The sequence below is a fragment of the Mixophyes fleayi genome, chromosome 1 (assembly GCF_038048845.1).
Source record: "Mixophyes fleayi isolate aMixFle1 chromosome 1, aMixFle1.hap1, whole genome shotgun sequence".
NCBI classification, from domain to species: domain Eukaryota; kingdom Metazoa; phylum Chordata; class Amphibia; order Anura; family Limnodynastidae; genus Mixophyes; species Mixophyes fleayi.
The window spans coordinates 261,050,174-261,067,024 of NC_134402.1; the positions used below are offsets into that span (position 1 = coordinate 261,050,174).

Genomic DNA, 16,851 nt, shown 5'->3' on the forward strand with positions numbered 1-16,851 from the left:
AAAGGGTAATAACACTATTAGTGTTACCCTGTCCCTTGTTATTGTATTAACACTTGAGGGATCAGGGGTGTTGGTGAAAACACATAGCCCAGATTGAATTGCCGTTTACAGAGAAGGCATTTCAGCCTATGCTTCTTTGCAAATATGCATGGCATACAACCTATCTTGGCATTTTGTGAGGTCACCATGAGGTCCACTTGTGAATGGCCCCACCTTTCAACAAGCTTGTAAAAATCTGTTTATTCAAAGCCCAATCTCCTGGGTGCAAGAGGTTTCAACTTAAAAAATCTGCACTGGTGTTGATAGTGCCAGCTATGTGCACTGCTTACATGCTTGCTAAGGTTTCCGTTCCCCACAGCAGTAGAAGCTGTATCTGCATCATAAAGCAGCTTTTTGTGCCCCCGTGATGATTTATACAAGACACGACTGTCTGGTTGCCCGTGTGTATTCTGACATGCTAACCCATAAGATCCTGGAGTGAATACATGCTTCGACCACAGCCTTGATATCCCATACATTTGAGGGCAGAGTGGCCGTCTCCTGTTGCCACTCGCCTTGCGCTATCTGTACGTGTGGCGCCCCATTCAAATAGACGTGCATCTGTTGTAGTGACTATATGTACGTGATCTGTAAAGGAACGGTGGCTTCCCAAAGTGCTGTTTGCGGATTACCACTGCAGATAGTGTCTCACCTCCTTTGCTAGTGAAATCAGCTGACTTTGATCCTGTGTACTTCTATTCCATCTGATAGAGCAATTTATTTGAAGACGTCTCATATGTAATCTGGGCCCTGGCACAACCTCTACGGCGACACCATAAGGCCTAAAACTCTGAGGCAGTCCTCTGCTTTGGGTCAAGGTGGTCTTCTTTAGACAACACCCTGTTCTTTGTTTTCTTTTTTTTATGTCAAAAACGACCTCCCTTGCGCTTTATCTGAACACCTTCCAAGAATTCTTTGTATTGGAGATAAAGGACTCCTACTTTGGTTTTTATTATCTAGCCCTGGTCTTTCACAGCCTGCAGCACCAGACTGCTGGTTCTATCTACATTCTCTGCTAAAGATACTGCTATTAAAAGGTCGTTTAGGTAAGGCCATACTGCCATACCATCTTTTCTCTGCTTCACCATGACTCCACTTGCACTGTGGACATTACCAAAAATTTGGAGTCCCTTGAACTGACAGATAAATATGACAATTGTTTTTTTATGTACTTGGTAATTACAATATGGAGAGATACATACTTTAGATCTACTAGTATAAGGAATGTTCCTATTTTCATAGCACTGACCATCTTAAAATCTCCTGGTATTAATATATTTATTGAGGCCTCCTAAACCTAGAATAGGGTCATCCCACATCAAATCAGCACAGGATTTCAAATTGGCAGATAATGAATTCTAGTCTAATAATGCTACCATGAGTTTAAGAAAAACCATCTTAGGCTGATATGTATACTGGTGTTGAAGTTGTATGCCTTTAAGCTGTAAGATTTTTTTTATTTATATAAAAACTTTAGGAGGCCTCATTAACCTATTCTGAATAGATCTTTTCAATCATTCCCCAGATGCACTATGCTCTGGCTATCTGTTGCTACAACAGGCCTAAATGCTGCCCCAGAAAACAAGTATAAAAACTTTTTTCTTGCACATCCTTCAAAATAACATCCTCAAGTGGAATTGTAGTTAACTCCTTCAGGGATGCTATGGAAAGAAGGATTGGTCAGCCTAACTACTGCTGTGTACACCCTTGGGGTTGTATCCCAAACCATAGTCTCCTCAGGAGAAAAAGGGTATATTCCAAAGAAATGTATTCATATTAAAACATCCTAGAACTTCTGATATAATACTGCTAATAACTTTATTTAATGGCACAAGGTGACCCTTCTTTTTAGGATCCTGAAACAATGCTTCCGGCAAAGGCTGTACTTCTGAAACATTCTCAATTTCCATCACCTTGTGAATGGCTCTTAACAGATATGCCTCATTTCACCTGCTGTTCATAATATTCTGAGGCAACATTAATTACGGAGCTTGGCTTTTTAGACCACAGATGCTGTAAATCATCCTCCTAGAAAAACCTTCATGCAATTTTTTTTGTCACAAATTCCACCACAAAGATTTTCTGGGGAAATCTATCTCCACTAGCTTCTCACTTCCAGTCTGGGTTTGTGACCTGGAGACAATATTGTATACTGAATACGCCTGCACACTACATAGCTAAAAACATGAGCCACTATATTATAATAAAAGGTGCTTACCTTGACTGAGTCCTTGGGACAGTTTTACCTCCATATTTGCCTCTGTTTTGGTTGTTTGGTTCACAGCGTGTGAATCTTCTGTTATAGACAATGCTCCACTCCTGCTTTTGGCAATCTACTCGCAGGTTTTTGCTTTCAGCATTCACTGCATGTACTAGGTGTCACAATGTCAATTCGCCAAAATGTTTACTTTAAGACACAGAGGCAATAGAACAGCCACCACTGCTCTAGTTGTAAGCATCACCAGTGTAGAGAAGATGCCCTATGTTATGCAGCTCTTCTAGCTGCCGGAGGATGCAAGTTCCCATTGAGGGTGTCGCTTTTAAACTGGTGCCTATGCAGGCTCATATGGCTGCCTGGAGGATACAAGCTCCCATTGAGACCGTCACTCAGTGAGTAGGCTAGTACAACCACCTATGCACTGTTAACACTCAAGTGCAGTTGCCAAAGCGTTCTCCTATCGTCCTGTTCCTTCTGTCCATAGAAGTAGATCGAGAAATACAATAATCCTGAACTGCCTAACTACTACAAGGACTGGAAAATACACAAGGAGGGAGATGTGGCCCAATATAGCCTCCAGGTGGGTCTTTCCTGTCCCGACTCACGTGCAAGGGTGATTAACCCCATAGTGTATGCTGGACCAAATACATTTTTTCTGTTAGCCCTGTCCATTTAGAGGTCTGCAGATTCGCTACTCTTCCATCAAAAAAACGTGAGTGTTAAGATGTATGACATAACTGATGTTGCAACACTGAAACCTTCCGCTCTACTTAAGGAACACAGCACAGACAAACCAATGGACATTGGTGAAACTGTTATCTTTGCAACTAAAATAACTATGCAAACAGATTTTGAACCTATTTTTATTTTACAATGTTTTAAAAACAACCTAACCCTGAGTTAAGCTTAATTGCAACTAATGAAACCAGACCTGAATTAAACACAGAGCCATTCATTGAATGCATTCCTGATGAAGAGGTCAAGCCCAATGGAAATGTGCTGAAAAGCTTTTTATCTTTTAGTATTGTTTTGTTAAATGTTTGTTTCACTGGGGGAGAGGGTAAAGAGAAAAGGGGAGAGGATGGGGAAGGGAATCACAGTTCTCAAAATATCAAAATTTGAAATTGAAAGTCAAAAATGTTTGGGGGGTTGTGGTAGGTGAAAGGACTGGACATAATGTCTGTTTAGCTCAATAGGCTAAAAAAAAAATTCACCAGCAGGCTGAGCTACATTTGAAATGTGCAGTCCAGGCACTCCATAGGCTGGTGATATGCTCAAACTTTCATATTTGTAAGACTTTGTGTTAGACCATTGGTGCTCTTGTCAACACACTGCTGACTGTAGTGCTCGTTCTAATAGGAGAAACAATGGTTTATTCTATTATAATAGGACTCTGTTGGGCTCCAAGACCCGGATGGCAAATAAAAATAGCAAGGTAGACCTGGAAAATAGGTGCTGGGGAGAACACTGACCAGTTATTCAAGGATTGGGAGGTGGTGGGGGGGTGGTCAGTCTTCTTCCAGTTCAGTGCTAAATGTTAGATGCTATGAGGTTGTGGCCTATGAGCTTCAGAATTTGTTTTGTGTTATCTGGGGTTGGGTGTGGAAGGAGTGAATATAACAAGTTGGGTGAGAGGCTCAATCACTAAATCAAGCTGCTGCTCTCCCAAAACTTTCAACCCAGCATAAAGAGAAACTAATTGGAAATATTCAGGAGGTTAGGATAACTATTAAATCACAATCTAGGCTACATAAATAACCAGGCCCAGAAAGACTGAACAATTGTTATTTATGTAAGGGATCATCTCAAATGTTCAAGTTATCATGTGGGCCCGAATAGGACACAAAACAGTGCGCATTTTAAAATTATGTTTTGCTTATTTCAAATGATTAATGAGACACTGCACAATTGCACGTGTTTTGTTACCAAATAAACACACTGTCAAACTTCAGTGTTTTCCTGTCTATTTTTATAACCTGACCTAAAAGACAATCGTATAGCGGTGAAATATTTTAGACCACAATTACGGATAATACAGCAGTTCACCTGTAAGTGTATGTTACTTGTCAAAAGGAGGGCACAGCGATTTGGTGACTGGTTCTGGAGTATATTTCTGACCAGTATCACCATTCTCTTAAAGCAGGCCTGTCCAACCTGCGGCCCTCCAGGTGTTGTGAAACTACAAGCCCCAGCATGCTTTGCCAGTAGACAACCTGTTGATAGCTGGAAGGGCATGCTGGGACTTCACAACATCTGGAGGGCCGCAGGTTGGACAGGCCTGTCTTAAAGCCTCACATAATGGCAGGGATATAAAAAAGGATAGTTTAAGTGATTTTTTTCAGACATACTCACGGTTTACTCAAAACTAAGGGGGGTATTCAATTGTTAGCGTTAACGGAAAAAACGAGCGCTCAAAAAATCTTAGCGTTAATACGCTAAGATTTTTTGAGCGCTCGTTTTTTTCCGTTAACGCTAACAATTGAATACCCCCCTAAGAGTGCAGTTAGCTAATGTGACTGGGAGGATGTCTATACGCTAGAAGCTCTCAGAGATGTATATGACGCAGCCAGGGAACAGACCTGGAGAATTGTCAGCTGCATTTGTCAAATCAGGATACATTTCTACCTGTGCGCAGGGTCATTCTACCCTCCTACAACACTGAAGCCTAGACAAACCTCTACTTGTAACCAAAGCAGATTCCTCCAATTCTTTATTCTCCCAGCAAGATGAAGCATATTGCTATACTTCTATTTCTATCTACTTTCAACTGTGCTAGGACATGTCAGTCAAGCTTATGGGTAACAAGAATTTAAGGGTAATTGAAGCCCTTAAAATAAGTTGATATTACAACAGAACTACAGTTCACTTGTTAAATATACAATTTACACTTGGCAATAAAGCTAGATGAAAAAAAAAAAAAAAAAAAATCTTTCAATTGGTGTGTCAAAAACAAACTGAACGGTCAGCAGGTGAGTCACAATACAAAGGTTGGAAATAAATGGTTTAAGGGATGTATCAAAGCTAAATTTAGGACAGGTACTTATTTGTCGAAGCGAAATTAAACTTCTATACACAGACACTCCATGATCCAATACTTGCTATTTTCTTGTTCACAGTAGATAGCTGCAGCAATTTAATCCATTTATGCATAGTAGTTCTATATGAACCTACACAAAAGGAGCACTTTCCCCCCAGATAAACAGTCTGATCAATTGTCAGCACTTCGCACATAAAATGTACAAATTACCTTTTTTCATGTCCCTTCATTACGTTTACTATGGGGAAGGTGATGTTAGTACAGCAAAATAGAGAACATCCCCTGAAACTAAGGCACTCAATTATGCACTCACACTAGAAAAAAATATGCTTCATCTATAACAATGCATAGTCATATCAAAATGCAATATGGAAAAATACAATCTTTGCAGCATATGCATCTAAATGCATTTTGAGTTCAACATTTCTGGAGCAAAAATAATGTTAAACATTGCACCGAAATATTAAAAAAAAAAATTTTTTGCAAGACAGACTGCTAACAATGCAAAGCTCTTCATCTAAATGACTATAAATAGTCTTATACTGGACTAGAACTGTCTTAAAAAAAAAAAAAAAAAAAAAGCCACATAACATGTTGACATGCCTAATTATTATATCCAGTATTCAATAGAAAAAATAATAATCGTCCTTTCAATTACTAGCCTGTGCCTTGCGTCTAGACAACCTTAAAGAGCCAGCTGCACATTTCTGCATACAATTTCACTTTCCATAAAAATCTGATTGTTTATTAGCATTTGAGAAGGAACAGTGTGTGCGAGTGTGTGTGTGCTCGATTATAGCAGCTGTAAATTTATTACAAGTCATGAAGCTGCTTCCAAACCTGCACCTTCAGGGTGGAAATGACTCGGACTGGTTCACTACATTCAAAAATCTATTTTTGTACATGAATATTTATGAACAATTCCAGCAGAAAATTGCATTTTCTGGCCCACATATCACCACCTTTGATATGTTCTGGAGACAAGATTGCTGAATTAGGTGGAACAATATTTCACATCGTGGGAGGATAAATAAAAGTTAAAAAAAAATAAAATTGAATGCACAGCTACTTACCAGTTACTTGGTCAACTAGAATGCGGGATGTAATAATACGGCCATACTGAGAAAACAGCTGTTCAAGCTCTTTCTGGGTCATAGTTTTTGGAAGTCCACTGACATACAAGTTTGCATCCCTAATAGAAGCTGAACTTGGACGAGCATAGGACACCTAAGACATAGAAACGTTGCATTTTGAGGCAATATTTAAGAAACAAAAAAAAAACAAAACAAAGTCTTTGTATTGCCAGAAAAATTAGAGACTAATTAACTACTTAAAAGTTTTGTGCCACATCCTGCATTTAAAAGCTTACTGCTACACTATATGGACAAAAGTATTTGGCCACACCTGTTAATTATTAAAGTGAGGTGTTTCAATCAGACCACTTGCCAGGTGTATAAAATCAAGCACCTAGCCATTAACATTTGTCATACAAAATTGGTCATTCTTGAGAGCTCAGTGACGTAAAGCGTGGTACTACGATAGGATACCACATTTGCAATAAGACTGTTTGTGTGAAATTTCATCCCTGCTGGATATTTCAGTCACCTGTGATATTAGAAAGTGGAAACGTTTAGGAACAGAAGCAACTCAGCCATGAAGCAGAAGACCACGTAAAATCAGAGCAGAGACAACAACTGCTAAAGCGTATGGTGCGTAAAAGTTGTCAACGCTCTACTGATTCAATAGCCAAAGAGTTCCAAACTTCCACTGGCATTAATGTAAGCACAAAAACTGTGCAGCAGGAGCTTAATGGAATGGGTTTCCATGGCTGAGCAGCTGCATGCAAGTCTCATCACAAAGATCAATGCAAAGTGTCGAATGGCGTGGCGTAAAGCACACAGACACTTGACTGTAGAGCAGTGGTAACGTGTTCTGTGGCGTGACGAATCACGCTTCTCTGTTTGGCAGGCAGATGGGAGAGTCTGGTTTTGTCGGATGCTGGGAAAATGCTAAGTGCATTATGTCAACTGTGAAGTTTGGTGGAGGAGGGATAATAGTATGTGGCTGTTTTTCAGGATTTGTGCTAGACCCTTATCTCCAGTGAAGAGAAATCTTAATGCTTCAACATAGCAAATCATTTTGGACAATGCTATACTTCCAGCTTTGTAGCAAAAGTTTGGGGAAGGCCCTATTCTATTCAACATGGCTGTGCCCCAGTGCACAAAGCAAGGACTACAAAGACATGGTTTGATGAGTTCAGTGTGGAAGAACTTGACTGGCCCGCACAGAGCTCTGACCTCAACCCCATCGAACACCTTTGGGATTAACTGGAATGGAGATTATGAGCCAGGCCTTCTCATTCAACATCAGTTCCTGACCTCAAATGTTCTACAGAATGAATGGGCACAAATTCTCACAGAAACACTCCATCTTATGGAAACTTATTGCTGCAGAATGGGAACCAACTCCATATTAATATATATGTATTTGGAAGCTTGGCCATTACACAATCAGGAACTGTAACGACACTGTATTCAAACACTTTTGTCCATATACTGTATATTGTCCATGAGAAACTTTAGACTTAACAGCAGTACATTCCAGGCACCATAGGTCAGCACGTGATTGGACGTAATCTTTATAGCAGGTCACTTGATCAGCTCACATTTAATCATATGTAGTCCTGTACAGCCTATAGCTCTTTTTTTGACATTTCTTTTGGAAGGGTTTTACAATACATTAGGGAAAACTGAAACAGAATATATACACTTTTCCTAATAAACATTGTATGCAATTTATGAATCCACAGAAATTTAGCGAAAAATGATAAAACACCAAGGGGCACAGCCAACGACACCTCGCACGACTATATTGGACAGAAAAATAATTTTACTTACTCCCCATAGATGTGTAAGCAAGCGACGCTTACTTTTTATTGTAGTAACATTCGTAAGATCGGACAAACGAATCTGCTCCCAAGACATAACGAAAGTGTACTTCCTTTAAAGCATAGTAATAGGACCCAGAAAAAAAAGGACTTTATTTACAACACTGCCATGTTGGAATGGTATGAACATACACTGCACAGCTATTTAATTATTTTGTTGGTTTGTGGCCAAATGTGATGGCATTCCTAAATTCATAACACGAATGCAAATATGTGCTATAGTCCCCAAAATGTTCAAATATCCAGGAACACTTTACAAAGCAGAATTTGCATCTAGGCACATCAAAAGGTATATATTCTACACCTGAGAACCAATTGAGAGAACTAGCACAAGTTGAGGGAAGCCTGGTTCTGTTTGGCGTAGAAAGGTAAAAAACTAAAATAAAATTGTTTTATGCAAAAGGAATTTCCAACAGTGCTCAAATACAAGCAATAGAATGGGTCACACTGAAGATTTCCGTGAGTTTCAAATTAACACAGGGTCATAGGATGCCACCTTTTCAAAAAGTCAGTGACAAATTTATACCCTGCTAGAGCTGCGGTCAATTGTAAGTGCCAAGCAGTTTCACAGATATTACACCAATCTATATAAAGCCACCGCTTACGGGTGAAACATCACTCTAAAGGCTACTACATCTCAAATTATCTGTACAAGAGAGAAATTAAATAGCAACACCACATAGGAGGAGGTTGGTCTTGCAATCACTAACACCCACTGAAATAAAGCTTCACGTCAAGATGGACTTAATGGTGATTATAAAATAAACATGGCATAATGCCAAACAAGCTATTCCAATCAAGCAAGAAACACCCAAAGCATGATCAGGATAATCTTCACCACACTTCTAACAAAGAAGTAAACTTTTAGATATGTTCAAAGGTGCAGTCATCAGCTAAGAAATGTGTATTGTAAGTTTGGTTTCAGAACAATCCACAAACTTTATTAAAAAATAAATTAGCATACATATCCAAAATGGATTGGCTACAAGAGTCCAGTTCACTTTCAAACAATATAAAACTTGAATTCAATAAGGTGCTTCCATTACTCTAGATAGCATGAAACCAGCATTTTGCTAGAGAACCAACTAAATTCTAAAGAGGATGTTAATTTACATTACCTACTGTCATGACAACAAGAGCTATGTTGGAGCATCATAGTTCACCCTGCAAGAGTCTACAGCAAAAAAGTTCCTTTTCTCCCCTTTTGTATGTGAGGGTTAGGAGTTTCAAGAAGATTCTGTAGCAGTGGAAGGGGAGCCAGTGTAAGGATTGGCAAAGAGGGGAGACAGATGTGGAGCGGAGAGAGGAAGATAAGTCTGGCTGCAGCATTAAGAATAGGTCAAAGAGAAGAGAGATAGGAGCATGGGAAAAGCCAGTAAGGAGACGGTTGTTGTAGTAGAGACAAGAAATTATGTGTGACTGGATAAGAGATTTGGTGGAATTCTGGGAGAGGAAGGGTCTCATACGAGTGATGTTTTGGAGTTCGAAGCGATGGGATTGGTAGAGATATTTAATGTAAGGGGCGAAGGAGAGGGAGGAGCCAAGAATGACACCCAGGCAGTGGAGTTCGGGAACAGAGGAGATAGTGGTATTTTCAGTGAGTGTGGTCAGGAGGGGAGGAGACTCTTAATGGAGGGTAGACAATGAGTTCAGTTTTGGCCATGTTAAGAGTAAGGACATCCAGGAGGAGATGGCGGAGACACACTAGAGATGAAGGAAGGTGAGAGATCATGAGATTAGAGGTAGAGTTGAGTGTCATCTGCATAGAGGTGGTACTGGAGGAGGTGTACAGAGAGAAACAAAAAAGGCCAAGGACAAAATGCTGTGGGATTCCTATAGCAAGGATTGGGGTGGGAGGGCGGGACCACCAGAGAGCGCGGTTGGCGAGGTGAACCATGAAAGGCCACTGGTGTGGAGTATGAGAGGGTGATCCACGGTGTCAAAGGCCACAGAGGTCCAGGAGGACAAGCAGGGCAAAATGGCCCCTGTATTTGGCTAAGATCATTGGCGACTTTGGTTAAGATAATTGGATAATTCACTTTCTTGCGATAACCGAATCACATTTACATCACAATGCCAGTATTCGGTTCTTGTGGATATACAAACGCATTTGGACTTGATGCACAATACTATTGATTTATCTTTGCTCAGGAAGTCTATTTCAGATACAACTGCAAATCCAAACCATACAATATAGTTTTTGGCACTTTCACTCTTCTATTCATTTATGCTATACTTCAGTCTTTTGATAATAGAGTCATGATCTTAAAACATATGCCATGTTGACAGGCCTGTAAAGCCTTCAGGTTCTTTGTGATTTATTGGAGCATCATATTATCATTTTTGGGAGTATCTCACACACTCCTGGAAAGATTGCCAAATGTCTTCAATGTTCTTAACTTGTTGATCTCTCACAATAAGATTATTTACTTCACATCGATTGGAAACCACCTTATTCTTTGCAGACTGATAACAGAAACAATTACTTTTGAGATCATTACAGATTTCTTCCCCTTGGCATGGTGAAAACAAACCTGAATGCTCCAGACTAAACTCCGAAAGGTTCCACATGTGTAAAGCGGTCACATCACTTCCCGATTATCAAATAATGAAGAGCACTTGATTAGCAGCACCTTCAATGACCTTCTTTATATGGAAGCAGTAAGGGCTTATTTTCACACATGACTTTCATGTTGGGTTATTAAGTAACTTATGGGTCTTGTTACAAGAGATTTGATTCGCACACATTTAGGGACTGGTGGGGATAAAATGATTGTCAACTAGGATCTGTTATGTAAAACCCGTATATACGCACACAGATTCAATCCTATTATCACAAGCCAATTATCCAAAGAGAAAAATAAAATAAATAAAAAAAAAACACAGAAAAGAAAGGCAATACATTATTGCCAGGCTAACTATATTACCAGGTGTAGCAATGCAGTACTTAAACTTCACAGCATGTAAATATAACAGATGACCAATCTTCAAACAGACTTCTTTTAAACAAACATTTAGCTAGCAAAATATATACAATCTGCCTGGTACCCCTCCTCTATTCTATATATTTGTATTGTAAGCAACAGTTATACAGTCCATTTGAAGCACTTCCACTGAGGACAAAACATCAACAAGGTTGTGGGGCATCAAGGAAGATAAAAACAAAACCTTAAATAGTCACCTACCAATTTATCTGCTCATGGATGAAGCAATATATATTCATGACCCTGCATATACCACATGGCCAAAGGTATGTCGACACCCCTTCTAATTAGTGTTCGGCCATTTCAGCCACACCCATTACTAAAAGGTGCAAAAAATCAAGCATACAGCAATGCAATCTCCATAGTCAAACAAACATCAGCAGTAGGTCAGGTATTGAAGAGCTGACTTTCAGCACTACCAGTCCTTCAAATTTCTGCTAAAGCTGCCCTTGTCAACTGTAAGTGCTGTTATTTTGACGTGGAAACGTCTAGGAGCAACAGCTTAGTTGCAAGGCTGTAGACCACAAAAAAATCACAGACCAGGACTGCCAAGCGCTGAAGCCCATAAAAATAGTCTAATTGTCTTTTTCATAGTTCCAGTGAAGGTAAATCTCTAGAATGTCATTGCACGCTGTGTTTTAAGAAGTGTGCTTCCAACTTTGTGACAAGAGTTTGGGGATAGCCCTTTCCTGTTTGAGCATAAAAGCTCTGTGCACAATAAGAGTTTCATCAAAAAATGGTTCCCAGCGTCTGGTGTTGAAGAACTTGGCTGGCCTACACAGAGCCCTGACCTCAACCCTATTGAAAACCTTTGAGATCAAAAGTTCACTGACCTACCTAGATCCATTTGAAACTTTAATAAAATCGTTTCAGATTGATTTCTCATAACTTGTCCTTCCCCAAATTCATACTGAAGTTTTTATGAATTATCCATTACATATTTAAGAATAGTAGTATTCCTTTTAATTCCTTCAGCAATTTATATATAGACTACTCACACTACTTCTTTCAAGAACTTATTTTTATGGACTCATGGCTTCAACAAGTGGTCCAACACAGTCTGCAATAAATCTTTATAACAACGTGGGTGAATGCCCTCTTGGCCATGCAATTTCACTTTGGTTTTATAATTACGTGCAAGGATCAAATCCTACATTTGACACGTTCATCCTTTGTGAATACGGTTGAAAAAAAAAAATAAAAAAAATTACTCTTCCCCCCCAATCTTCCTGCCTTTCAGTGGTCCAATACTATAAATCTTTGTAATATTTAGACCTTAAGAGCATTAGTTGTGTAGTAACAAAAATTCATATCAGAAAAAAAGCCTCCTTATATACATACCTTAGAACCACTGCACAATTACACTGGCTCTTTCTGCTTTACCTAGCCACCTCCCTCTCAGATTGGCTCCTCTTAATAGCCATCTGCAGACAGAGGCACAAATTCGTGAAATGCAAATCAAGGTAGCCAGAGAATGCAGAAGATAATATAATCGGTAAATGAACTCTAAATACATGCGTGTAATGTGGGGCTATAGCATTATTCTTTTTAGAAATATATGTCTTATTGGTATTGATGCTGCTACTAACACCTATATGCATTTAACCCCCCAAATACGAGTACATCCATATTTCTATTGCTTTTTTTTTAATGTAATGTTTAAAAAACAAAAAAACAAAGATGTATACATGCTTCTAACGATTTAAACATTATCGTTTGTTATGTTGGGTTGACACATTTAGCACTCCTTTCTTTTGTTTGCCTAGTCATTTATCTAAGGTACTCAATCTCCTTTATTACTGAGGGGGGGGGGGGTACATCTTCAACAGCCCCTACTCATCATATTTGCAGTATTTTTAAAGATAAGCACCCAATTTTGTTTTTCTGTACTTCTCTATTCTTTATCTAAACCAGTAATTACTAGAACTAGTATGCCATCACTAAAAATGTGCATCAGACACCTTAGCATGCAGACTTCTCTTACACAGTCTAAAATTAGGAACAGTCTAATAATGCTGAAATACATACACTTTAATAATTTAGAGTCACTTCATAGGCAAAGGAATTGAGCACATTCATTTGACAGATACTTGTGTAAATGATCAGACTATTGTATTTTTGTTTTAACACTTTCCCCACCATAGATTTACATAAAGAAAATTGAAAAATACACACTGTATACTGGCTAATCTGATTAGACGGGTTATACTCAGAATAATATCTGCAGTCAAAAACATTCACATACTATGATTTTATGCATCTTTACTTGTCTTTTACAAATTATTCAATTTTTATTATATAAAATGCTTAGCTGGGGGAGTTGAAGTATATATTGCAAAGGTTTTGTCTGCCAATAGCAATCTTTATGGCCGGAGAGTGCATTAGAAACATTCACTTATGTGTTCCAGATGAGCTGTTTGTTCATTGCGACATTGCAGAAAGTAGTCGGACATTGGCGAGTCTGCATTTATTACGGGGAGTATTAGGAATTAGGAAGTCTACTGCATGAACTGAAAAGAGCAGATTTAAAGTCACATTGTGTTGAAAACATCCTCCTATACTACCCTCCACTTCACATTAACACTATTGCCAGAAAAGCTGTAGTGTACGTAAAAGGTCTGACTTCTGGTCATCAGCCAAAGTCCAAATTGTGTCTACCTTAGATCTAACCCTTCCTTAAACATCCAGGGTTTAAGCAATAAAAAAAAATAAACCACAGTGAAGCCCGATTGACTTAAGACTCATTAAATCACACTTACAAATAGTGCATAGAAGTCAGGAATTATCTTAGTCTAAAGATAAGGACAGCCCTCCAATCCAAATTGAAACTTGAAGTTTCTCTTAACAGTAAAAGGTAACACCAGGGGTGTTTCCCTGTAATTTTTCTAAGGTGCCAATACTTAGAATATAAAGAGATACAAATAACCATATTCCCATCACCAAGGGAGTTTATAGTCCCTTAATATACTCACTGGTTACCATGCATTTTTAAACTCAAGTTCTTCTCAGATGAATTACCCGGGAGGTTGCTTGATGTTCTAACGTCACCACACCGCGCTTCTGGTTACCTGTAACACACCAAGTACTCCACGACGTTCCAACATGTGTCTTTTTCAAGGCAAACTGTTGGTGAATTGTATTCCTGATTTTACTTTAAGATTTACTGAGAGATTTGGGACTCCATTTGCTATTTTCTATATCACAACATAGTAAAACACCAAAATTTAACACAATTGTTCATATATTTGCCATTAATTTTATGCCCTGCCTGTTAATTATAAGCTGCTCATCATCACCACGTTTCCATCTACAAAGCCCTGCTTACTGCCTACACTGTCATTTCCCACGTATTCCATCTCTGTCCCTTCCTAGTTTAAGATCTCCAATCAATCTTCTCTAGTACAGCTACACCTTTCCTGATTAAGGTGTAGCCTCTCCCTAGAATATTGCTTACGGCCAATAGAAAGATCAAGGCAAGAAAAACTCTCTCCTTCCTTAATCTTAATTTTTATAGCGCCCCTAATTCCGCAGCGCTGTACAGAGAACTCATTCACATCGGTCCCTGCCTCCATTGGAGCTTAGTCTAAATTCCCTAACACACACAAAGACTAGGGTAAATTTTTGATAGCAGCCAATTAGCCTACTAGTATGTTTTTGGATTGTGGGAGGAAACCGGAGCACCCGGAAGTAACCCACACAAACACGGGGAGAACATACAAACTCCGCACAGATAGGGCCATGGTTGGGAATCAAACTCATGACCCCAGTGCTGTGAGGCAGAAGTTATTGACTTCTATACACTGAAATAGAGGACCTTCCATCTACCTGTAGTTGTCTTGGATACCGATGTGTACCAGGACTGCTGAATTCTTACCAGCCTTGCCCAACAGCCTACAGACTAAATCTACAATATGCAGGTGACAGACTGATCTGCAAGCGATATTTAGCAGATAAACCAGTCATCCTAATAAGTGAATCCTTTACGACCATACCTGCCTGGACTTAACTGCAATCCTATTCCCAAGCACACTGGAGCAATCTTTCTTCTAGCAGTTAAAAGTAACATCCTGCTCCAGCAATGTTACTCCTGGACTAACATCAGCCAATTTATTATATTCACTGGGATATATCAGATCAAGAAAAGACTTTGGACAATTGTTTCTACCCCTTTTGTTACCCAGCTACCTACCTCAAAATTCCGCTCCCATATTTTCATCCTCATCTCCATTGATATGCCTGCATAGTATGCAGCAAACTCCTATCCATGTTATCAATGGACCTCCATGTTACCTGTTGCCCATTAAGATCCAAAATATGGGCTTCCAAATGAACAACTCGCTCACATCTTACAGCATTCATCTTGGAATGTTTGTACCAGAAGGGCATACAAAGCACAAAATGTACACAGGGTGAAATTACAAATCAAAGAACATAAACCAACTTATGAAGACTAAAGGGGGTGCTTAAGAGGCTACAAGCAGTAAAAAATGGCTGTGCAGGGGTGGTCTTGGAATTCCTACGAAAGGAATCACCAAGTTAGTAAAATGAACACAGCTTTAACAGCAATAGTAGTTATAATTTTACCAGGTAGTTAAAATAATTAAATTACACAAAAATTATACAAACATGTATTTACAAATCAGGTAAATGTGAATACTTGCAGTGTAAAACTAATGGTTTCAAGTAAAAACTTGCACAAAAGAATAAGCCTTTTTTCCACCCAAGTTCCCTTGATCTAAATATGAACTTTATTGCATTTAAGTGTGCAGGATTTTAAAGGTTAACAACTAAAAAGCTCCCAAAACTGACAAAAATTAATTGCTGTTGCTAAATCTTGGATGCAATCTTAGAATATTGTAAAGTCATTGGAAAGCTTGCATCATTTGACCATATAGAAGTTTTCTACTAATCAATATAACACTGTCTACCCTGCCACCATTTTACTCATTACACTTCAGTACAGTTAATTTTAGGATCGGTCACTTCAGTCCACTGGTGAGAGTGATACACGTCTTACATAAAGGCAATGGGTGTCTGAATGAAACTGTTACTCAGGAATTAGCAGCAAGCACAGCAGTAAGATGTGTCAATACATAGGGATACAAGGGACTTGCTTAATACACCTTATTTATTTGACACTAAATTTGACAATACAAACCAGAAATAAAAAATGAATTTAAGGGGAGACTCAGTTTTCAGGGGTTTCAGGACACAGAATCCAACTAATGTAATCCTAAGAGGTCCACTGACCATTTTACTCATTTATTGGGTATGTATGCATCTGTGAAGTCAGTAAACCGAATATGGATTTCCTCTTCTGAAGTGATTTTTACTTGACTATGCACTGCACACACACACACACACATTTGCTGTATCCCTTGAAAAGAATAATTGTTAGTCTGCAGTGCTGTGCATCAGTAGCATGTATGACTGTCTGCACATTAACTAGAATATAAATAGGTTTAAAAAGGTTAAAATAGGTTTAAAAAAAAAAAGATAACCGATTACAAAAATAAATGTATTCCATTGCTTTATATGCATATTCTATAAGATGTCAACATTACTTGGCAAGTTTCGGACATTTATTTTGAGGGCAAAACCGCAAGTTATACAACAAGCACAAGCA

The 16,851-nt window shown here is 38.8% G+C and overlaps 1 protein-coding gene across 16 annotated transcripts in view; it reads right to left on the bottom strand.

Moving 5' to 3' along the window:
• The window catches only part of ELAVL2 (ELAV like RNA binding protein 2), a 170,443-nt gene that overhangs the window by 89,595 nt on the left and 63,997 nt on the right, over nucleotides 1–16,851 (bottom strand). For all 16 annotated transcript variants that reach the window (XM_075210242.1, XM_075210224.1, XM_075210122.1 and 13 more), the window contains one exon: nucleotides 6,368–6,521. In XM_075210242.1, coding sequence (XP_075066343.1) covers nucleotides 6,368–6,521 — 154 coding nt within the window. The remainder of the gene's footprint in view (nucleotides 1–6,367; nucleotides 6,522–16,851) is intronic.